This window comes from Prionailurus bengalensis, chromosome E4 (genome assembly GCF_016509475.1).
Source record: "Prionailurus bengalensis isolate Pbe53 chromosome E4, Fcat_Pben_1.1_paternal_pri, whole genome shotgun sequence".
NCBI classification, from domain to species: Eukaryota; Metazoa; Chordata; class Mammalia; order Carnivora; family Felidae; genus Prionailurus; species Prionailurus bengalensis.
This window is the reverse complement of record NC_057360.1, coordinates 59,889,745-59,914,463: the sequence shown is the minus strand read 5'-3', so window position 1 is coordinate 59,914,463 and position 24,719 is coordinate 59,889,745. Positions and strand designations below refer to the sequence as shown.

At 49.2% G+C, this 24,719-nt stretch overlaps 1 protein-coding gene and 1 non-coding gene across 3 annotated transcripts; both read left to right on the top strand.

Annotated features, from left to right (window-relative positions):
* The first annotated feature begins 101 nt into the window (after nt 1-101).
* MGST3 (microsomal glutathione S-transferase 3) lies at nt 102-24,719 on the top strand. Of its 2 annotated transcripts, none has more exons than XM_043568646.1 (6): nt 102-229; nt 17,839-17,962; nt 20,286-20,359; nt 21,131-21,188; nt 23,489-23,561; nt 24,469-24,719. In XM_043568646.1, the coding sequence occupies exons 2-6, from the start codon at nt 17,846-17,848 to the stop codon at nt 24,603-24,605; spliced, it is 459 nt and encodes a 152-aa protein (XP_043424581.1). In that variant the 5' UTR covers nt 102-229; nt 17,839-17,845; the 3' UTR covers nt 24,606-24,719. The 2 variants fall into 2 exon arrangements, with proteins under 2 accessions (XP_043424581.1, XP_043424582.1); XM_043568647.1 differs by lacking the exon at nt 102-229 and adding an exon at nt 15,210-15,444.
* Nucleotides 6,732-6,817, top strand: TRNAQ-UUG. The gene has a single exon. It is a non-coding gene; the product is annotated as a tRNA-Gln (tRNA).

Below are 24,719 nucleotides of genomic sequence, written 5' to 3'. Positions count from 1 at the left end.
AAAATTCAGTCTCCGCGGCCTAAGCACTGAACTGGGGCTGGGAGCCCACACTCAGAAGGTGCGCCGGATGCCCCGCCCTGGGGGCGTGGTTTCGCGGGGGCTCTGGCGGGGGCGGGGCCTGGTCCCGGCCACGCCCCTCCTTGCCAGTGGCCAAGGGCGCGGCGCTTTCACTTCGCTGCAAAGCTGCGGTCTGCACCAGGTCTGCACCAGCCGAGCGAAGGTGATCCAGGTGAGTGCCGACACCAACGGACAGCGAGGAGCGCCGGCCCCCTCTGCCATCCCGAGCTGACTAGGGACGCCCTCCTTTTCCCCCTTCTGGTCTGTACACCTCTGTCTACCTTTCCATTCCCCTTGCCTTCCACCATCCCTGCATCCTCCCCCCTGGTGGAATAGGTTTGGAGCGTCGAAATGGGGCCCACCTCGCTGTCAGGCAGGGAGATTCTCAAGGTCAGCCCTTCAGTTCCTTCCTTTCCTCTCCTCCTCTCCCGGGGCTGTGCAGACCCGGCGCTCCTTGTTTCTGCCTCCCAGAGCCCACCTGACCTTGCCAAGTGCCCCTCTGGTGCAGAGGTTGGGCGGACAGGACACTGCAGGGGCGGTGGGCGGTGCAGGCCCGATCGGTAACAAGTGCCCCGGGAGCCCTGCGCCTGCTGCGGATGTGTTGCTAGGAACCCTCGGGGAGAGCCTCCCAGGGAATTGAGTTTGTTTTCGCTCTGCCTCATCGAAACGTTTGGCCATTAGTACTGGAACCCTTAAGTGGGTCATTTCCTACCGCTGCCTGAGAGCAGGAGACTCCGCAGGGGAAGAGGACTCTTTATGGACGGTTCTGCACTGGGTTTCAGAGCATTTTCCTCCTTATCTGTGTCACTGCAGGGAGCCCCAGAGCCACTGCGGTGGGGCAGCTACAGGGCGGTGAAAAGGGGGCTGGAGAATTCACTAGTGAGTCATTCCCCGAAGTTGTGGCTTGTGCTATCCCTCTTTTCGGGCCACGAGTTTACAAGCTACTTTGTAGCTTCTGAGACAAGTGGGTGTGGGGACAGGAGGTAAAGGAAAAGCTGAGACCAGAGGGTATGTAGGAAAGGAGTTGGGGCTTTAATCCCTCGACTGGAGAAAAGGAGTCCTGGAGGGAAGGACACAACTGCTGTGCAGACGTATGGCTCTTTGCGGGTGCTGTGGTCCTAGGCGTGGTCGTGTGGGAATGCCGCAGGTTTGAGATTTCCTCTGTGCGTGGGAGCTGCAGCGAGGGCTTCTCTTGGGAAATCTGTAGGTCACCGGGAGCCTGCAGTTTCACCCAAGGTTACTGGTCAGAGTTCCAAGGCTGTTTTAGTTTAATGAATTCAGTAATTAAGAGCACAGTATCCTAGTCAGGGATTCAAGAATGTTTATTCTCACCGCAGTTCAATGTAACTAAATTAACTAAAACTAACACCTGAAATCCAAAGAAGTACTTTTACCCCTGGGAGGACGTTCTGTTAAGCTTCCAAAGTGACACAGTGTTACAGAAATAGAACATTGTCGAGCAATTTTTTTTTTTTTCCCTGAACCGATGTTACTATATATAAAACAGATCTGCTAGAGGGATACTGTGGCCAGCTATAGAAAGTGCACGCCAGGGGCTGCTTTAGATGAGGGAACAAAATTGGAGAACGACAGTCTTCCCCCTAATTTAGATTTCCTCCTGCTGGCCTAGAGTCCTGAAGAGACACAGTCATGAAAGGGAATTTCCTAACCTGGAGGACAGCAAAGGGACTGAACATCCATGAAAGAAAGGGCTTTACCCCATTATCCAGAGACATGCTGAAAAGCCCCTGGAACAATCTGGAATGAAGTGGATGACCAAGCTGTCAAAATGCAGTTAGCGCCTACTGCATGCACAGGTAGCTGTATTTAAACATATTGTTCCCTATATTTATATTTAAATATTCTGAATCTGTATACAGAATACCGCTGCGAACCACAATCGACCACGAACCATTTTTTAGCAATGTTTAAAAGAATCTCCATATTGCTACAGTTACGCAGCCGAATTCATTAATACTACTTATGAGTATACCATCCTCCTGAAAGAGAAGAGTTCAGCAGTAAGGCTAGGATACTACTGTGGAAGAATTCCTTCCCTCACTGTCTCTTGCAGCGTCTACCTACCTATCCGTCTTGGTGAAGAGAAAAACAGCAACGAGGAGACGGGAAAATTACATGACCTTCCAAATAACATTTGCAAATACCTTTAAGGGATTGCTGCATTTGAGATTTTAAGTCCCCGTTTACCCTCTGAGCTCTTTCCAGAGCTGAGCTGTTCATTAACTGGAACTCGGGTTCTAATACGTCGGTGCCTTAGCTCACTCTTTTTTTGATAAGTGGTATTTTACTTCTCCAGCCGGAGCAACGTGGATGGTTTGGGCACAAGCTTCATTCTAAGTACTGTTAGGTACAAAGAGGTAGACTCCCGTCTGAGGCAGGAGCCAGCAGCCCAGGTGGGTTCCTTCATCCAGAACGTCTGGTACCCTAGCAAGGGCCCAGCAGCTGCTAGGAATTAACTACAGTCTGCCCAGTTTTTTTGTGATGGAAAATCCAACTGGTGTCATGGTGACTCATTCGAGATTTTTGTTTTCCTCTTGTGGAAGTCAGGGCTTAGTTTCCCCATGACCTCCATTCAGTTCCTATGTAATGCCAGTTAAGGCACAGGTTACGTAGAAATCATGATATGAAAAGTGCCAATCGCTGTTGATTTGCTCCTTTGCAAACCTGTGCACCTGAAAGCGGAGGAAGTTTTCCCTTCCTGTAATCTCTCCTCTTGTCATCCGGCAGTGCCTGCGTTCATTAAAAGAAATTTAAAAACAAGTAACTTTTTGGATCTTTTCCAAGTTTTTTTTTTTTTTTCCTTCCAATTAGAAAGTTCTGAGGCTTTAATCAGTCAAAGACTTGGAGTTAATTATTAGCTCTCTATTCCTATGAATATATTTTATGCTCCGGAGACAGTTTGGGGGAGATAGAAAAATTGCAAAAGAGATCAGGTGCGGTCAAACTTGCTCTCCATTCTCATTAAGAGGCAGTATAGGCAAGGGTTGAGAGCACAGACTCAGGAGCCAGGCTGTCTGGCTGTGTATGAGGTCAGGCTTCCTCTGCGATGGCTGTGTGACCTTGGGCAAGATTACTTAACCTCTCTGATGCTCAGCTTCCCCTTCTGTCTGTTGTGTACTTGCTGTTTTCCTTCCCTGTGTTCTCTCTCGTACGTCACAGTTTATGTCCTCAGAGCCTTGCTCTCAATCTGTTACCCTCCTGCTTCATGGTCCTTTCTATGGGGTCTCCATCCATTCACTGTGTCTTCTAGAAGGTCAAGACCTTCTCTCTGAGTCTCGATTGCCCTCGTAGCCCTGCGCACCTCACGCATTGTCAGTATGTAGTGGGGGATAATTCAGGGAAGGAATCATTCCAAAGCAATACTGAAGAAGGTGGTAGGTGTGGGCTTAAGGCAAGCGTTCCATTTAGGTGAAATGGTTTGTCCTACATTGACTTTAATCAAATCAGCTCCACAATGAGTTGCTACGAGATTTTTATTTTCTTGTGTGTCCCATGGCTTCTCCTCATTCTTTCCCTTGTCCTCTGAAGTCGGTGCCTTCAGACCATGGGAAATGTCCCGCAGCCTGTCGCTGGGATGACGTCTCCCAGGGGGCTCTGCTCCAGATGGGCCGGCATGACCCAGGGCTTCTGGGTGAGGTGCCGACACATCAAGGAACGCTCGCCCCATAGAGCCTTTTGTGTCAAGAATCTGAGAAGGTTTGCCATCACACCAGCAGGCTTACCTAGAATTTGCCCTGTCTTGTTACAGTCTACTCTTCTTAGATTCCTGAGGAGCTGAAGTAACAGTTTTTTCTTCCAGGGGAGATTCAGTTCCATTCAGTCATGTGTCTTTAGTGTCTTTTTGTACAGAAGTCAGACTCCAGAGAAGACAGTGGATAATTAGCCCACTTGGCCTTACTGGGGTTTATTTGTGTCCGTGCAGACTCGCCCCACACAGAACTCTTCCCGGGAACTTGGCCATCACGCTGATCCCGCCCTCCCCCACTCCCGGTCGGCACAGTTAGGTATTAATTATTTTCAGCACCGACAGTGGCCGTTTAACTATAAAGCTGAATACATTTGGATTATAACACATTTATCTCTTAAAGGGCACAGATCTTCTACCCTGCTCACTGATAGCTAGCTTCCACTTTCCAAATGTCCACCCAGGAACATTGACGAGGAATCGAAGAACATGAGATGCTGGGGAAGTACCACTCTGACCTGCCTCTGCTGTTCCCCTCACTGAGTTAATGACCGAGTGCTGGATACGTAATGGTATGCCCGTTCAGCTAACTTCACGTTTAGCCCTCGGAGACCTATCTACCAAATGTGCAATGCAGCCGTGGGCAGTATTTTTCCTCACCTGGGTTATTATTCCTTCTCTTAAACGTCCATGCACTTAAAAAAAAAAATCTAGCCATCTTGTGAAACTTAGACACTCCCGCAGACCTTATCATCTGTTTAACGTAGAAGCGTCCAGAACTGGCACTTTGAAAGTGTAGGATGGACGAAAAGAAATCCTGTGACTCTTTTCTCTCCCATCGTGGAAACAGGAGATGCCTTTTGTGTTGTTTCCCTCCGGGTTCTTGAGCTTTATATGGGTTCAGGAGGGGTCAGCTGCCCTGCCTGAGATGATTTGGAGAACCGTTCATTTGTAGAAACACCTAGAGGCAGAGGGGAGGCCGGGCAGCTACCCGGGGGAACTTGAAGCAGGCTAAGCAGACACCCAGCGCGGCCTCAGAGGTTTCTGAACCACCTTCCGGCATCGGGGACTTACGGAAGTCCATTTGGGACGATCAGACCAGCCCTTAAAGTCACCGTCTTTGGGGTTAGTCTTGTGAAAATGGTGCCCTTTGCCACATTAGATAGGGGGCCATATGTAAGGAAGATTGGATTAATAGCACAGGGAGCCAAATGAGAATTGTAAGGAAAGGCTGGGGAACAGCTCCAAGTCAGTCTGGGAGTGCTTTATCTTCGTCCCATTCGTGCGTGTAGAAAAAAGAACACCACTGAGAAGTTACAGTACAATTTGAGGAGAAGGGTCTTGCGAATGGAAGTAGGGGTTACCATGGTCCAGGCTGGCTTTTATCTGCTCGTTTGAGGGCAAAGAGAAAGCTGAAAGGTGAAATCCTTTCTCCCTTAAAAAAGACAGTTAGGGGCACGTGGGTGGCCCAGTTGGTTAAGCGTCCGGCTCTTGATTTCGGCTCAGGTCATGATCTCACGGTTCGGGAGATCGAGCTCCGCATCGGGCTCTGGGCTGACAGCAGGGAGCCTGCTTGGGATTCTCACTCCATGCTGCTCTCTCTCTTTCTCTCTCAGTCTCTCTCTCTCTCTCTCATAAATAAATAAACATTAAAAAAAACCTTTTTTAAATCTAATTAATTTCATTTAGCTAAAGATCATGTGGCTCGGTTGAGTGTCCGACTCTTGATTTCAGCTCAGGTCATGATCCCAGAGTTGTCGGATGGAGCCCCATGTCAGGCTTCACGTCCAGATTCTCTCTCTCTCTCTCTCTCTCTCTCTCTCTCTCTCTCTTTCCCCCCCTCCTCCTCCCCCTCTCCCTCCCTCCCTGTGCCCCTCTCCCTTCTTACACTCACTCTCTCTCTCTCTCTCTCTCTCTCTCTCTGTAAAGTAAAAAAAAAAAAAATTAAGAGCCGCAATTAAGGGTGGTTCAATTAGTTAAGCCTCCGACTTTGGCACAGGTCACGATCTCATGGTTTGTGAGTTCGAGCCCCAAGTCGGGCTCTGTGCTGACAGAGCCTACAGCCTACTTCAGATTCTGTGTTTTCCCCCTCCCCCGCTCAAGCTCTATCTCTCCCTCTCTAAAAAATAAATAAACATTAAAAAACATTTTTTTTAATTTAAGCAAAGATAAGTTAATGTAACTTCATGGCTCAGAAGCAATAATTTGAGGCAGGTTCCCAAATCTGTAAAGCCTGCCTTTTGCCCCATTTGTACCGTGTTGATTGCGCCCTGGGGGATTTTCGCTGGCCGCCCAGAGGGACTTGAGTAAGTAGTGAAAGAGAGCTCTACCCCAGGAGCCTTCTGATGAATGTGGTTCAGGACGTGTTCTGGGTAATCCTTGTAACTGGAGGAACCCCTGCCCCAGTGAGATAAGGCAGGAAGGGTGGCGGCAGCAGGGACTGGAAGGAAGGTCGAACCGCGTGTAAGCACTGGGGTGGTGAGGTTTCCAGCGAGTCTGTTGGGAAATTCCTCAAGGGACCACCTCGGGCAGATGTCCTAATGAAAATCCGTGTTGCTTAACTCAGGCACTAGCATGGAGCGCGTCTTCTCCTCTAAACCCAAGCTTGATCCCCTTCCCAGGGGAGCCTTTGCAGGGGTGCCTTGTGGCTTTCTTAAAGTCGCCTGGGTGCCCGCTCACTGGCTGCACTGATCATTGTTGCCCCAGTGCTGCCCCTGCTCCTGCCCCCCACTGTCCCGTGGCCCCACCAGTTACCAGGGCGCTGGGCACCCTTGTTCTCTAATCTCCCCCTGGGCTTTTCTGCTGCCTCATGGCCCATACCCCACCTGCTTAAAATACTGTTCCCAGTTTTCTTTCCTCTCCTTGATATGTCCTCAAAAAACCATGTTCACCTATTAAATACTCTGATAGATTAAAATAGCTACAAATACAAGTGTTGCTGTTTTAAATATATATATATTCTAGGGACGCCTGGGTGGCTCAGTCGGTTGAGTGTCTGACTTTGGCTCAGGTCGTGATCTCACGGTTCGTGGGTTCGAGCCCCACGTTCGGGCTCTGCGCTGACAGCTCAGAGCCTGGAGCCTGCTTTGGATTCCGTGTCTCCCGTCTCCCTGTGCTCCTCCCCTGCTCACACACACTCACTCTCTCTCTCTCTGTCTCTCTCAAAAATAAATAAACATTAAAATTTTTTTTAATATATTCTAGAAATAATTAGGTTTCTGCAGTATTCTCAAAAAGGGCATCTATGGAAAACTCACAGCTAACATATTTAATGATGAAGGGCTGGAATGCTTCCCCCTCTAAGACAGGGATCAAGATAAAGATGTCACTTCTGTTCAACACTGTCCTGGTTCCGGGGCGTCTGGGTGGCTCAGTCGGTTGTGTCTGACTCAGGATTTGGGCTCAGGTCATGATCGCACGGTTCGTGGGTTCGAGCCCCATGCTGGCAGTGTGGGGCCTGCCTGGGATTCTCTCTCTCTCCCCTCTCTCCACCCCTCTCAGTTTGCTTTCTCTCTCTTAACGTAAATAAATAAACTTTAAAAAAAAAAAAAAGCCACTAATTAGAGCAAGCAAGCAAAAGAAAGAAAAAGGCTTCCATAATGGAAAGGGAAGAAGTAAAACTGTCTTCGCAGCTAACACCATCCTGTCTGTTAAGTATGACAAAGATCGTGGATCTACCTCTCCCTTCTCCTGGGCTCTCGTGCCCTGGCTCTGTTCCCCAGCTCTGCTCCTGCAGTGCAGCTCCAGTCCTGCCCCTGAGCGGGAGTTCTGCAGAAGTGACCCTCCTCATTGCTCCCTGGCTGGGGGAGAGAGCAATCGAACTCCTTGGTAAGGAGCAAACCCAGCAGAGGGCTGTAGTAGCAAAGAGCTAGACCTCGCTGTCCGTCTGCTTATGTTCAGACCTCAGCTCCGTACTCACTGGCTATGGGACCTTGGACAAGTTGCTGAACTCTTCTTTGCCTCAGTCTCCCCATCTGTAAAACGGGGATGATGACAGTAACGACCACGTAGGATCATTACGGACATTGTTAATTTATGTTAACTCTATTATGGGCCTGACAGAGGAGAAGCAGTAGGTCTTAAAGTAGACGTTCAGGATGCAGTGATCATATTATTCCCCGTTTTGCTATTTCGGCCATATGGGATGAAGAATTCCATGGGGAGTTAGATGGAGGTCCCACTGGATCCTTAAATAGGCCTTTCATCTGAAGTCATGTTGCCGATTGTTTAGAATTTGCGGGACGCTTGACCCGTGACATTGGAAGCGATCATCTGAAGAGCTCATCCTGGACCATAATGACCACCACTCTCGAAAGATGAAGAGGGTTCAACTCTGACTCGTTTGCCTGGTGGGAAAATCTGGTCGGGCAAGCGATCATGACCATGAAAGAGAGATCTGGGAATCTACGAGCTGTCCCAGGTTAGGCTCACAAGAGAAGTCTCAGAAGAGACTGAGCTGTCTTCCCTACCTGTGTTGGTTTGGTCTGAGCCCTCTGTTCAAGCTGAAAGAAGAAAGCAGTCTCCTGACAGGCACATCCTCCGTGTGTGATTGTGAACATCCTCTGGTCTCATCAGCCCGTCGGGTTCTTAAGGATGCTGTAGAGAAGGGGGCCCCTCACGAGCCTCCGAGGATGTTGGTAGAATGTGGACCGCCAAGATAGGATCGCCAAGACAGAACTCTACCAGTGGTTTTCGGATTGGATAAAATCAACACCTCCCGAAAACTGTATCTTTGCCTAGAACAGTGGTTCATAAAATGTGGTCCCTGACCAGCATGATCGTCTAGGGACTTGTTGGAAATGTAGATCCCCAGGCCCCATTAAGCCCCGCGGGATCTGAGACCCCACCTGCGGGTGGGGCGTGTTTTAACAAACGCTTCAGGTGACGTTGATGCTGCTAAAGTTTGAGAACCACTGACCTAGAACATAAGACAGCACTGTATCGAGTTTCCGTCTTCATGGAAGTAACTGTAGAAGACGTCAGCAGGAGACAGATTCTGTGCCCTCAAGGAGCATATTTGGAAATGTGTACTATTTTCATTGATCAGTATGCAAGGTACATGTTATAATAGCTCACTGATGAGCGCGCAACAAATGTGCAAACATTCAAAGGCAAGCCTGCAGCCCATGCGGGTCGGTCAGGAGTGCAGGTGTCATGGAGGAGGGGGGAGTACTTAACACTGGACCAGGATCGGGCAGCGGGAACAAATTTAGGAGCAGGGCTGCCGGAGATGTATTGCCTCACAGACTGCTTCTTAACCCTCGACACATGGGCATCCACTTTCTACCATTGCCCTGAAACCTGGCTGTCGGGGCGCCTGAGGGGCTCGGCTGGGTGTCTGACTGGACCTCGGCTCAGGTCATGATGTCACGATTCGTGAGATCGAGCCCCATGTCGGGCTCTGCGCTGACAGCACGGGAATTCTGCGCCGGAATTTTCTCTCCCTCTCTGTCTGCCCCTTGCCCACTCACACTCTCTTTCATTCTCAAAATAAATAAGTAAACTTAAAAAACAAAAACAAAAACCTGGCTGTCAAGGGGTCCCACTCACCAAAGCCAAGAGCATTTGGGAGGTGACACTTCCTCTGTTAACACATAACAGGCTCCCTCACACCTTTCCTCCTCTCTGCCTCTCAGCTTAGTCCCTGGAGGGAGAGCCAGCAGGTGATGGCTGTTAACTCTGCTCGTAGAGTCCATCTCATAATCCAGACCTGTCTGTCCTCTCTAACCCCATCTCCTACCACTCCCATCAGCTCCTGGGGCCCGGCCATACCGGCTGCCTTCCTGGCCCACCAGTGTGCCGGGCTTTCCCTCATCTAGGGCCTTTGCACTTGCCGCTTTTTCTTTTTGTTAATAAATTTATTTAGTTTTTTAATATTTATTTTTGAGAGAGAGTGCGCAAGTAGGGAGGAGCGGTGGGGGGGCGGGGTGGGGACAGAGGATCCGAAGCGGGCTCTGTGCTGACAGCAGAGAGCCTGTTGCGGGGCTCCAACTCACGAACCTTGAGATCATGACCTGAGCCAAAGTCGGACACTTAACGGACTGAGCCATCCAGGCGCCCACTGGCTGCTTTCTCTGATTTGAATATTCTCCCTGCCCCCCCACCCCCGAAATGTCCTGTTGGTGTTTCTTCCTCATTCCTGCGTCACTGCAAATGGTGCCCTAGCAAGGAGGTCTTCCTGGTCTTAACTGAGATATAATTGACATATGAGATTGTGTAAGTTTAAATGTCTCAAATATTTATTGACCCCTTGGCATGTTTCCGGTCAGTCTTCTGTCCTCCTTAGAATGTCGGTTCCTTAAAGGAGAGGGGGACCCCATCTTGTCCACTGCTGTGTCCCCCACACTTCTGCAGTGCTGGCATATAGTGAGTGCTTTCCATGTTGTGACTAAGTGAATTAAGTGTTCTTAGACACATTATGCTGTCCACACTGGGAATCTACAGAGAACAGCCTTTTGCCAAATTCGAATCTATTTCAAATGGTCTCAGAACTAATTTTTTTTTTAATTTTTTTTAAGGTTTATTTTTATTTCTGAGAGAGAGACAGAGAGAGAGAGGCAGAGCATGAGTGGGGGGCAGCAGAGAGAGAGAGAGGGAGACACAGAATCCAAAGCAAGCTCGAGGCTCTGAGCTGTCAGCACAGAGCCCGACGCGGGGCTCAAACTCACACACCGTGAGATCATGACCTGAGCCGAAGTCGGACGCTTAACCGACTGAGCCCCCCAGGCGCCCCAGCACTAGTTTCTAAGTCGGAGTACCTTAACTGATTTGTAGAAAAATCAGTATCTCCTTAGTTAGGAAGTGTTACTTACGTGGGCAGACGTGCACAGTTAGCAGTGTTTACAAGATGCCTCCGTATTTGGACCCATGTTTATTAAATGCTCATACCAGATGCTTACCTAGTTCATTTCAGTTAATTCCTCAAACCATCCTGTGAAGTACGTAGTTAGTATTCCGTTTTGTAGAGAAATTAGATAACATTCCCAAGCTCGCAGAGCCAGTGTCTGAACACACATCCATCTGACTCCAGAATTCCTGCTGTCTCTGCTCCTGTGGATTTTCCCATAGGAACAGACAAATCAGAAAACAGTCTGTTAGGAGTAAAGTTCCGAAAGGATCTCTGCTTTTACATGAGTGATAAGTAATTCCATTAAAAATAAAATCTGGTTTCTTTTAAGCCTTCAAGTTAATATTCTTTCAAAAACTCTTTTGACTCATCTCCAGAACTCTCCGGAAACAGTTAACTGAAAGCTTACACCTCTGAAACACTCATAAGGGAGGGAAGAACAGAAACGCTTCTGTCCTATTTCTGCCTTTCTCCAAGACGTTCACTTTCATTTTGAAGGGTATTTTTGTACCCGGTTTCTTTATTGTTTTAATTTTTTTTAATGTTTATTTTTGAGAGAGAGACAGAGACAGAGCGCGAGTGGGGGAGGGGCAGAGAGCGAGGGAGACACAGAATCGGAAGCAGGCTCCAGGCTCCGAGCTGTCAGCACAGAGCCGGACAAGGGGCTCGGACTCACGAGCGGTGTTGATCATGACCTGAGCCGAAGTCAGCCGCTTAACTGACTGAGCCACCCAGGAGCCCCTTCGTCCCCAGTTTCCGATCACTGCTAGGAAGGGGGGAATCTGGAATTGGGTACGTGTTATATTTGCCTTTTCCCCCAGTAGAACATGAGCCTCATGAGGGCAGGGACCAAAGTCTGGTGTGTTCATCTCTTCATCTCCAGCACTGGACCTGTGAGTGGTAAACTTGAATAAGTAAGTGAGTGCCCGCTCACACCCACACAGGGATGAGCCTCTCCCGCTGCTGCGATGAGGGTTTCCATGACTACGGTTTGCTGATTTCCACGGTCGGTCGGTCAGCGCTGCAAACCTACTTCCTCCTGAATACCTCCTGCTTTTCCGAGATTTTAACACAGCTGTCTAAGAGCTCAGAACAAGAAGTGAACGTATATCGCTTTAAGTGTAGTTTGCTGTTTTAAAATAGCAGCCCTAAATTATAAACTCTTAAACATATATTGCCACTTAGTTAAGCATCCCCTTTCCTAACTGAATCAGGGCAAAATTAACATTAACATATGTGATATAACCCGATGCGGAACACTTCTTGAGAGTTTACCACGTGTCAGGCATCCTGCTGAGCGTTAATGGCTTCCCCATTTCCTCCTGGAGACACCCACAGAGGTGGGTGGGCACCACCCTTGTCTCCCTCTAAGGAAGAAGGAAGCCCGGGTTGCTGAAGTGCAGGGAGGAATGTTCCCAAGGACACAACAGCTAGGAAGGTGAGAATCAGGTTGAGTTCAGTGTCCCTCCACAACTGCAGCCCTGTCCCGTGCATTGCACAGAGCAGGTAAGTGACAAGGGTCAGCCTAGAAGCCACATAGGACGGTATGACGGGATTCGTAACATATTGCCTGTTCCTCTGCTTTCTCAATTCCTAATTGTCAGGCCACTTTCTGTAGAATTTTTTTGGTACGTGTCTGCTCATTTTGGAAATGATAGAAAAGTACAAAGGGAAATCTGTAATTTACGCATCTAGAAATAATTATGCTTATGATTTTGATATTTTCTGTTATTGAGAAAACTAAGATTATATACTACATACACTTCTTTTTAATAATTTTTTTTAAGTTTACCCCTTTATTTTGAGACAGAGAGAGAGAATCCCAGGGGGGCTCCATACTGCCAGCGCAGAGCCCAATGCGGGGCTCAAACTCACAAACCCTGAGATTATGACCTGAGCGAAAATCAGACACATAACCAACTGAGCCACCCAGGCGCTCCTGTATACACTTTCTGAGGTTTTTTGTTTTTTTTTTTTTTAACGTAACATGCTGTATGTTAAGCCTGTTTCAACATCTTTACTTGTGTGTGCACCGTTTTTAATGGTTCTACAATATTCTATATTATGGGTGCATTAATTAGTCCTCTCTGCTTGGTCATTGTGCCATTTCTGTCGCTGCTGTTATAAATACTGTTCAGGTGAATGCCTTTGAACCAAATCTGTCTGAGTTTCTGATTGTCACCTCCAGCTACGTTCCCAGTGGAGTTCATGAATCAAAAGGCACAAACGATGTCAAGAACATGCCCGTTGTTAGGCTGCTCTCCAGATGGTTCTATTTTACACTTCCCCCTCTGTGTAATAGTGCAAACTAGGTACCTTTAAATACGTACCTAAGTAAATTTCTATTTATACAAATCATAACTTTTAATGTATTCAGCTGGAGGGTGACAATTAACAAATGCCATTACACAGCTAAGTGGGTTGCAAAGGAACCCATACCTGCGTTGGTGGTTGGGCACCACGTGCCGTGTATCTGGTGCCACAAAGACCCAAATCTAGGGCAGAGCTCCCACTCCCAAGACAACCTCATCTTCTTGCCTCAATAGAAGGGTTGCTGGTTCGGGGCGCCTGGGTGGCTCAGTCGGTTGAGCGTCCGACTTTGCTCAGGTCACGATCTCACGGTCCGTGAGTTCGAGCCCCGCATCAGGCTCTGTGCCGACAGCTCAGAGCCTGGAGCCTGCTTCAGATTCTGTGTCTCCCTCTCTCTCTGGCCCTCCCCCCATTCATGCTCTGTCTCTGTCTCAAAAATAAATAAATGTTAAAAAAAAAAATTTAGGGGCGCCTGGGTGGCGCCGTCAGTTAAGTGTCTGACTTCAGCCAGGTCACGATCTCGCGGTCCAGTCCGTGAGTTCGAGCCCCACGTCAGGCTCTGGGCTGATGGCTCAGAGCCTGGAGCCTGTTTCTGATTCTGTGTCTCCCTCTCTCTCTGCCCCTCCCCCGTTCATGCTCTGTCTCTCTCTGTCCCAAAAATAAATAAAAAACGTTGAAAAAAAATTTTTTTTTTAAATTTTTTTTAATAAATAAATTAAAAAAAAAAAAAAAAGAAGGGTTGCTGGTGACACAGAGCAGGCATGTAATCAACAAAATGTTGAATGTTCGCACAAAGCCACTGCCCTGGGGCTATCTGCTGGCTCCAGGCTGGGACAGCCTCGGGCGTGGCTGCCGCTGCCTGGGGTGTGGCCACTGTGAACTGAGCTGCCTCCACTTCACCAGTGCGCACACCTGCACCTGAGCCCACAGAGGCCAATCTTTAAGGGGTGGGAACGTCCGTCTCTGCCCTCGAGTCCTCCGAATAGAAGGATTCAGCAAAAGATCGGGGTTGGTTTGTTTTTTTTTTGAACCCTAAGTGAATTAAGCTGATTCTCTCCTTAAAGGACAAGCCTTACCCATTTTCCAGTCCCTACTGGATTTCTGTTTTCAAACCGCAGTGGGGACAGAGCCTTTTTCTGTGTTCTGACCTCCTCTTTCTCTGCTTCAGAGGTTTCGGTAGATACTTGTGAGGGGAACAAAAGGAAACTTGAATTGCTTAAGCGCCTACTGGATGCCTGGCTCTGTGCTAGGCGACGAGCATTATGTGAGTTGGAGGCATGATTCCCAAAAGCCACCTGGAGTTGCGGCTTGCTTTGTTTATTCTGCAGGTGTCAATAGTCACAGGCTGTGCCCGGTGTGGAGAGGCCAGACAAACACAGTCGCCCCGCATGGGAGCTTGTAACTGGCTGCTGTCTGGTCTAGCCCCGATCACACCAGCTGGTGCTGGAAGTGCTGACTGCCAGGCTGTATGAAGCGGGGGTCCTCACTCCGTGGGAGCGTGAGGCGGTGTCAGGAGGGCCCCTCCCACAGGCGGCTTCCTGGACTTTGCTTTTGCGCCTTTGCAGGTGTGTCCAGGGCTCCTGCAGGGAGAGGCTCAGGGAGGGGAGGCACTCTCCTCCCGTCTGACACACTCACTGTCCCACAGCTGATCATGTGGTCTTTTGCGAGCCACCCACTCTAGCATTGGACTCTGGGTCCCCCTTCCTGTACGTTCTCTGCCCTTCGGAGGTACTTTGTGTTCCCGGCTCTGCCTGCCCCCTTTTCCCTAATACCACAGTCAGCGTAGCAAGGTGGGGGGGAAGGTAACTTTCACTAGAGTGTGAAAGCCTACTAGGTTTAAACTCCCAGATTGCACGTATCCTTTGCAAGAGGACCTCAGTAGTAAATATTAATTCCTAATTGTGAATTTTTGAGCAGTCGCCTGAGTGTTCCTTGCTTTGCCACAGAAGCATTCAGCCAAGAGGTGCTTATCTGTCCTGCCACTCAGCCGCTTGTATCCCAAGCCCTTGCAAACCAGAAACTCCAAGGTCAGTGACTAAGCCATGAAATTCTACCGTTTTGCCTGTGCCTGAGCATTCGGAGAAGAATTCCAAAACCTGCTCTGGTCTTCATTCTCTTCTCATCCACCTGAACCTCGATTTCCTTTTCTGCCAAGTGAAAAGGCTCTGGAGATGGGGTTCTCGGTCCAGGCCTCTCAGCTTGCAAACTGTGACCTAAGCCAAGTGTGCTTCCTTCATTGTCCTTAAACAGGTGGCTTCTGACAGAGCGAGTGACAGCTTCATTTTCAGTGACCTGTTTGGCCTCAGTGTGTTGAACTCAACGGACATCAGATAGATTGGAAGGCTCGGTCATTTTTATCTTCAGAGAGGCGTTTGGAATTCGCCCTGTGTTTTTATTTTAATAACTAGTACAGAAGCTTCCTCCGCAAGCTGACTCTGAATTTCGGAAGCAACTAATTTTCAAGAGAATGAGAGCAGGGAAGTTTGGAGGGCAGCCTGACTGCTTGCTGCTGCCATACCTGGTGGTGGGGACATGGTGGCCAGGAGGCCCTTCCTATGCTGAGTCATGCAGACGGCTTTTGGGGGTGTGTCCCCCACCCGGGTGAGGTGGGGTGGGCGCCCCTCCGGAGCAGCTCCGTGAAGAGAGCAGGAGGGGGACACTGGTAAGAACCGTGGATCGTGGCAGGTGGGGGACAGACTTTTGGGGACTTCAGCCCCAAATGTCATTTTTCAGACCTAAGCAAAACGTTGTTTTTTTTTTTTAATGTTTGTTTATTTTTGAGAGAGAGAGGGATCAAGACAGATAGCATGTAAGCAGGGGAGGGGCAGAGAGAGAGCCACACACAGACAGAATCCCAAGCAGGCTCCAGGCTCTGAGCTGTCAGCACCGAGCCCCACATGGGGCTCGAACCCACGAACTGCGAGATCGTGACCTGAGCTAAAGCTGGACTCTTAACCGACGGAGCCACTGAGGCGCCCCCAAATCCCACACTGAGGAAAGTGCTGGGACACTTCTCAGTTTGCAAATGGGCTTAAAAGGGGACATTGGAACCAAATTGGAATCTAAATTTGAAACCCAGCTCTGATGCTTTCCATTTCAGACCTTGGGCACATGATTTCACCTCTGGGTACTCTCTGGACACGGGGGTAACTCACCGTATGGTCAGGGTGACTGGAAACACCTTGGGGGCTCGGTAGCCCCTCCCGGGCTTACAGGCGAGATTGCAGCGAGCCTGTCATCGAGATGGACGTCGTAAACTGAGTGCAGAACACACAGGAGCTGCTTGCCTGGGACAGCCTCGTGCACGGTGGGTGGGCAGTAAGGGTCCCAGGAAGCACTGCCTCTTCCCTGTGTCCTGCCTGTCCTCGCCCGTCTCCATCCCGTGACCAAAACTCAGAGAGGTTGGGGGGCAGCACGAGTTTACCTTGAGATGATGAGGGTTTCCTCCCAGCTGCCAAGTTTTCTTCTCCTTGACGGCCAGTCTGTTTCTTCTCTCTTCTTCTGGGGCAAAACAGTGGCTAACACAGCTAAGACTGCAGAACACTGAAAATGCTGAGATTCGCTTTTTCTCCAAGCATTCCATGGGGAGATTTTCCAAATACACAGAAACGTTGGAAGAATTATACACTGAACATCCTTATAGCCACCACCTGGGTTCCATAGTTAACATTTAGCTCTGTTGGTTTATATTGTCATTTCTTGATGCATTTCTTTTTTTTTTTTTTTTAAATTTTTTTTTTTCAACGTTTATTTATTTTTGGGACAGAGAGAGACAGAGCATGAACGGGGGAGGGGCAGAGAGAGAGGGAGACACAGAATTGGAAACAGGCTCCAGGCTCTGAGCCATCAGCCCAGAGCCCGATGCGGGGCTCGAACTCACGGACCGCAAGATCGTGACCTGGCTGAAGTCGGACGCTTAACCGACTGCGCCACCCAGGCGCCCCTCTTGATGCATTTCAAGAGGAGTTGCAGGCAGCAGAACATGTCACAGGCTAGTTTTGGAGTGAGGATTCGATGAACAGCCTGGGCTCCCCTGAGCCTCCCAGAGCTGGGTCTCTTCGCAGCGTGACAGGCTCCAAAGCCATGCTCTGCTTTCAAAGCACTAGATCTGGGTCTCCTACCTGTGATGCCTCCGCTGCTATACCAGAGTGTGCCCCAGGATCAAAGGGAGTCCCGACCCCCTGCCCTCACAGTGTCCCCCATGCCAACAGACATACCAACAAAGAACTTGGAATCGTGGTATACTTCCTGTTTCATATCCTGCTTCTGTCTCCCTCCTTTCCCCTCTCTCCCCCTCTGCTCCTCCCTCCCTCCATACCCCCTCTCTACAGTTGAATATATCCTTTAGGATTTTGCCATGTTAAGCTTTTTTTTCAAAAACATAATTTTTAGCAGCTATATCTTTCTATAGCAATGACTACTGCAGAGGTATAGCTACATCTCGTAAATGTAACGTTCATCAGAAGGGAACATGTTGTGATCGTATACTTTTTAAGTCTGTTTATTTATCTTGGGGTGGAGGGGCAGAGAGAGAGAGAGAGAGAGAGAGAGAAAGAGAGAGAGAGAGAGAGAGAGAGAGAGAGAGAATCCCAAGAAGGCTCCCAGCTATCAGCACGGAGCCCCGTGGCAGAGGGGGGTGGCCGGACTTTCAGGAATCGTGAGATCGTGGCCTGAGCTGAAATCAAGAGCCAGACGCTTAATTGACTGAGCCACCCAGACACCCCAGACCTGAATAACTTGTAAATTCTGTTGTGTGATACACAGGAACGTCTCCATCTGCCTCTTAGGAACATCTTGTTTACTCACACCTTGGTGGTCTAGGTATACCTTTGCAGGTAATGACGCGCACGGCTCCAGGCCTCCCTCTGTGGGGGTCTACCGTGCCGGCTGGTATCCTAATGTCTTCTTCTTTCCACAGAGCCAACATGGCCGTCCTCTCTAAGGAGTATGGTTTTGTGGTTCTAACCGGTGCCGCCAGCTTTATCATGGTAGCTCATCTAGCCATCAACGTTTCCAAGGCCCGAAAGAAGTACAAAGTGGAGGTGAGTGGGAACGTAGACTTGTCTGGGGCTAGAGCTTGTTTTCAGTTGTGGAGGGAGAGGGGCGACGCCAGCAGTCAGCAGTGGCAGTTGAACTACACCCGTTGGAAACGCTGCCCCTTTCTGGCAGGAGGAAGGCGGGGAACCGAGGGGCCCTGCTGGGGAGAATTTCCATCTTGTTTGTGCTTTGTCTTTCCTGTTGGAAGACCAGGTGTGCTGGGACAAGAACAGGATGCTTTTGGCTGGAGCTAGGTGCCGGGAAGAGTTATTTTCTAAAGAGGGTTCAACAAGGGGGAACTTCATCAAAACAAAAAGCTTCGGTGCAGGAAAGGAAACTGCCAACAAACTGAAAAGGCGACCTACTAAATGAGAGGAACTATTTGCAAATCATACATCCCATAAGGGGTTAATTTCCAAGATACATAATTCACACAAGCCCATAGCAAAAAAACCAAGCAACACAATTTAAAATCGGGCAGAGGACCTGAACAAACATCTGTCCAAAGAAAATATACCAGTGGCCAATAGGTACATCAAAGGGTACCCGACATCATCACTAATCATCAGGGAGATGCAAATCAAAACCACAAGGAGCTGTCACCCTCACACCTGTTGGAATGGCTGTGTTCAAAAAGACAAGACATGACCACAGCTGGTGAAGACGGGGAGAAAAGGGAACGCACCGTTGGTGAGAACGTAAATTGGCTCAGCCACTGTGGAAAACAGTATGGGGGGTCCGCAAAAAAAATTAAAAATAGAACTGCCGTATGATCCAGCTATTCCATTCTGGGGAGTTATCCAGAGAAAGTGAAAACATGAACTCGAAAAGATATGTGCACCCCCATGCTCACTGCAGCACTATCTCTAATAGCCAAGATTCAGAAGTAACCCAAGTGTCCATCGGTGGATGTGTGGGTAAAGACGATGTGGTATATATACACAGTGGACCACTCAGGCGTGAAAAAGAATGAGATCTTGCCATTTGTGACATGGATGGACGTTGAGAGCATTATGCTAAGTGAAATAAATGAAAGATAAACACTGTATGATCTCACTTACATATGGAACCTAAAAAAAGCTAAAATGTACAGCATGGTGGCTATAATTAATTTTTCTATATCGCATGTTTGAAAGTCGCTAAGAAAGCGACTCTTAAGTGTTCTCATCAAAAGAAAAACAAATCTGCAACTCTGTGGGGTGACAGACAGTAACTAGACTTACTATGGTGATCGTTTCACAATACATTCATACATCGAATCGTTACATCATACACCTGAAACTAATATAAGGTATGTCCATCATACCTGGGTGTTTTTTTTTACATAAATAATAAAATAAGCTAGAGAGGGCTGAATGGCAACAGTACTTCCTGGTGTGCCACTTTAAAAGTGATGTCTTGGGGCGCCTGGGTGGCTCAGTTGGTTAAGCGTCTGACTTCAGCTCAGGTCATGATCTCGCGGTTTGTAGGTTTGAGCCCCGCGTCAGGCTCTGTGCTGACAGCTCGGAGCCTGGAGCCTGCTTCGGATTCTATGTCTCCCCTTCTCTCTCCCCCTCCCATGGCTCATGCTCTGTCTCTGTTTCTCAATAATAAATACACATTAAAAAAAATTTTTTTTTAATAAAATAAATAAAAGTGATGTCTTAAGGTGATTTTGTTTCCCAAATAGTGAAGAAGCATGTGTTGCGGAGGTTAGCCTGAGCTCAGACACTGGACATAAAAAGGAGCTCTATTAAATGCTCCCTTTATGTAGTTCCAGATGATCTAAAAGGGATAATTACCGAGGTTGTCCCTGGTGAGCACATTTAAACGTCTATTTCTGTTTAGCAACTTATAATTAGACTCTCTGACTAGAGCTTCTTTTAAAGTTTTCATATATTGATTTTCATTTGTTTTTTTTTTTAATGGACATGTCCATGAAAATGCTCACACACTTACTGTTCCCCCATTAAGGAAACTTAAAAGCTTGTGGCGTTGGATCACTCTGGGGAAGGAGCTATTTCCCTGTGGTGTCTTTGTGAGGTACTGGAAACTCACCCGTGATGGCACCATGTCAAGAGCACGGAGTTTGCAACACGCGCTGCCTCCGTCCCTTGTGCAACTAACGGCACAGACCTACATTCCTCGCACCGGGTATTAACAGAAATGCATCGGATCTGCTTCTGGGAGTTGAGACCCTTCTCCCTGCAGATATTTAAGCAGAAAGCGATCAGCTGTCAAGGGCATAATAGAAGCTGCTTGAGGATAGGTTATCTTTTAGGGTTGATTGTAACTCAACACCGAGTGCTACTCTTGACCACTTGATCCACACGGACTTTGTCTTCACAGTATCCGACCATGTACAGCACGGACCCTGAAAACGGGCACCTTTTCAACTGCATTCAGCGCGCCCACCAGAACACGTGAGTGCTGGCCCTGCCGGGTGCTGGGGGGGGTGTCTGTAGAGTACGTGCTTTCTGCCCAGCGCCTCGGCCTTTCCACTGTGTGCTGAGTAGCAGCTGTGAGAACGATCATAGTAAGGCACCTCGCTGAAAGTGTCGTAAAAAGGGGCGCTTGGGTGGTTTAGTTAAGCATCCGACTCTCGATCTCAGCTCAGGTCATGATCTCACAGTTTGTGAGTTTGAGCCCTCGCATCGGGCTCCAGGCTGACCGTGTGGAGAATCCCTGCTTGGGATTCTCTCTCTCTGCCCCCGCCCCCCAAAATAACTAAATTAAAAAAATAAAAACTATTAAAGACTCGTAAAAATATGTATGTGAGCAGATTAAATATTGTGAGTTGTTAGCATAGCGAGGTTCTGGATGATCTTTTCAAAAATGTCTTTTGCATCGCATTGTCCATCTAGAGCATTTGGAAGCTGTCCTATCAGAGATGAGCTTGAATCTCCCAGCCCTGGGGAGGGGGCAGCTGTGGGCTTGGGAAGGAAATCTACTGAAATTCTCCAAGACCTTCCTCGTGGGCGTGTTAGAGCCAGGGCTTTTGCCCAGGGTGTTCTGAGTTACCCTTACTCCCACGCAGAGAAGAGAGGGTAGATCCTGGTGGTGGGGCTGCTCTCTCTCCTCCATGTTCAGTATTACTCTCAGGTTTCTAACTTGGCAAGTTAGTAAGGGGCTCTTCGTTTTATAGGACGTAAGTCAGGGGGGCCCCTTCTAAAAAAGTTCTCTGTCTATTCCAGGTTGGAAGTGTATCCTCCTTTCTTATTTTTCCTAGCTGTTGGAGGTGTTTACCACCCGGTAAGTTTTTCCGGGGTGGGGGGGGGGGGTTTCATCTGTTTGGATTTAGTTCGCTGCGCTATTTAAGGAAGAGACAGCAGGAAAGGAACGCGTACTGAACATCACCGACGTCTATTTAAAAGAATTGCATTCAGCTGCTTCTTACAAAGCTAATCTTTAAAGTAGGGCGAATTTTCCCCACTTTTGACAGGTGAGGAGAAACCTCTTGGGGACTGTGTAACTGTCACGGGGCAAAGAGCTACCTGCAGAATAGAAGAATCCGAATTTGAACCCAGGTCTGTCTGATTCTGGAGGGTTCGTGTCCGAAGTTGTTATTGGCCACAAGCATTTACTGGTCCCCTGGGGTTACAACAGTGAACAAAACAGGCAAAGGTCCCTGGTTTACTGTTAGTTGGGGTCACAGACAGAAATCAAATGGGTACAGCATGTGATTAGGCTAGAAGGTGATGCTGACGGGAGACACCTGTCACCAGGGTGGTCACGTGAGGATCGTGCTGCTTGCGGAGGTGACATTTAAGCAAAGGAAGTGAGAGTCAAGCAAAACGTTAAGAAGGTGAGGGAGTAGGTGCTGCAGGTGTTTAGATACCTTCCAGACAAAGAGCGAGGGCGAGGCCCTGAGGCAGGAGCCCACTGGGTCTGTCTGGTGAACAGGGAGAAGGGCAGGTGGCGTCAGGGGCGAGCGGAGCCTTGTCGGCCAGAGAAACGCTCCGCACTTCACCTTAACCTAAATAAAGCAGGTGTGTCTATGCCCGATTAGGTGCCAGTGGGTCTTGCCCTGGACAGAACGAGGTTCCCTTTCAGGGACCAATTTCCGCTGAATTCTTTTTTTTTTTTTTAATGTTTATTTTTGAGAGAGAGAGAGAGAGAGAGAGCATGCGAGTGAGCAGGGGAGGGGCAGAGAGGGAGGGAGACCCAGAATCCGAAGCAGCTCCAGGCTCCGAGCTGTCAGCACAGAGCCCAAGGCGGGGCTCGAACCCGCGAGCCGTGAGATCGTGACCTGAGCTGAAGTCGGACCCTCAACAGACTGAGCCACCCAGGCGCCCCTAGTTTCCCCTTAATTCTGACCAGAATGCTGACACTTTGCATTTCTGGTCCTCAGCCTTCCGTGAGCCTCTGGTCAGTACCTGAAGGGCCTTGTGCTTTTGTTAGAAGCTCCCAGAATGGCACACCTGTAGTCCGTGGCCTTGAAGTTCATTGTTTTCAGAGACACGTCTGCTGTCTTAGAGAAGACACTTCTTCCTGTGCCTCTAAGGGGCCCCAATCCTTGCACGTGCCTGGACGAGCCCGTCTAAATAGAGTAGCTGGTCTCTCCAGCTAGGCGTCACCCGCTGTCACCCGCATCCCCTTTCCCGTCCCTCTTCCCCAGACGCCATTCCCGGTGCTTCGGTCTTTAAAATACTCTGAGAACTGCTAGGACGACGAGTACGTGGGTCCCAAGTTGATGGTAACTCTGCAGCCTTACAGTCTGGCACGACCTGGCAGAGACCAGCTTGCACGTGGTGACTTACGGGCCTGGGGTTTGTGTTTTTAGTGGTTTCACGCACCTGATCGCGAACTTTACCCCAAATCAACTAAACAAACAAAGTCCTAAGCTACTAACCTTGCCCCCAGTGACGCACTTGGAGACCGTGACGAGCGATGTTGCACGTTCCCGCACAGCCTCCCTTTTTGTCCAGACTCCTTCTGACCTAATGGTCACCCCAGGATGGTGCCCAGTAGGACTGTTCATCTTGCAGGAGTTTTACTCTCTCAGGCGTAATGGGAAGGGGAAGACCTCCCCCTCCCAACACCTCCTGTGCTGGGGTGACGGCACCACACGTCACGTCCACCTTTTCTAGCGGAGCCCCTCGCCCCTGTGCGGCCGCAGCACAGCCCCCTTCCAACCCCCCCGACCCCGGCGGGGAGCCTCACGGAGCGATGCGGGGGCAGGGGTCCCAGGCTGCCTCCTGTTCACAGCCCCATGGGAGACGACCGGGCTTGGGGTTCACCCTTCGAGCCCCAGGCCTGCCTCTCCCTCTCTTGTGCTCCAGCACGTGTGTGCCCCAGGGCAAGCCGGGGGGGGGGGGGCTCTTTCCATCGAGGCCGGCACTCCTCTCCCCTGTCCGTGAGGGGTTCGTAGAGGGATCACAAATCTCTGATGTTCCCGAAACAAATAACATCCCTCTCACGCGAAGTTTGGTATCTTCCCATAACCGGGAAAGTACTATTTTCTTAACACACTGTGCCATCAAAACCCTAGATGTTAAAGAACATGTGGCTGTTTCTTGAATGCTGATCCTAACACAGCCCTTCTATTTTAGCGTGTAGCTTCCGGCTTGGGCTTGGCCTGGATCGTGGGACGAGTTCTCTACGCGTATGGTTATTACACAGGAGGTAAGTGCGCACGGCCGTCTGCCAGGGAAACAAATTTCAAATCTTATGCGACTCTAGTTTGCTTCTTAGCAGGGCTTTAAGAAAAGGGGAAGTAACTTGATATTTAGGTGAAAGGTCTGGTATCTTCTTTTTGCTAAGTTTTCAAGAGTAACAAAACTTGTTTTTACTGAGCGTTTTCTGTGTCACTTGCTGCTCTAAGACCTTTGTGTATGGTGTCGAACCTTATGGCAATTCTAGGATATAGATGATATTATCCTGTTGTATAGATGGGGAAACTGAGGCTCAGCGCTTACCAGTGCCCACTAGTTAGCCAGATTCACACCCAGGCAGCCTGACTCCAGAGCCCCCGCTCCTAATTCCCTGTCAGTAGTGTGCCCGAGAGAGAAGGGGGAGGAAGATTCCTTTGGCTGTGCTTTTGAAAGGGGGAACACTCCCAAAGGTCCTGGAGCAAAGTTGCTCTGATTATTATCCCATCGTTTTTTTAAGGTCCAAATAATACTTTTGTGACATTTTTTAAATGTTTCTATTTATTTTTGAGAGCGCGCGCAAGTGGGGGGGTGGGGGAGGGGCAGAGAGAGAGGGAGACACAGAATCTGAAGCAGCTCCAGGCTCCGAGCTGTCAGCACAGAGCCTGACGTGGGGCTCGAACCCACGAACCGTGAGATCATGACCTGAGCCGAAGTCGGAGGCTTCACCGACTGAGCCACCCAGGGGCCCCAGTTGTGTGGCATGTTTCTTTGCATGTAGTATCTGACATCCTGACAGCTTTCGGCCAGAGGTTGGTTGACCTCGTGAGACCAGACAGTTGAGGTGCAACCCGAGAGGCCTCAGGTAGGGTGGCGTGTGGATATTGGAAGCACTGTCCTTTCGGGGACACCCCCAGTCACTTCCCTTTCTTCTGTTACAGAACCCAGCAAGCGGAGTCGGGGCGCCATCGGCTCCATAGCCCTCCTTGGCCTGCTGGGCACAACCGTGTGTTCTGCCTTCCAGCATCTTGGTTGGGTTAAAACCGGCTTGGGCGGGGGGTCCAAATGCTGCCATTGAAGAATCATAGGCTGTTTAAAAACTCTCGTTCATTTTGAGTGACTTTTATTTTCAGTTACTTTTTTTTTTTCTAAATATAATAAAAACCTACCTGGCATCAGCCTCATACCTAAA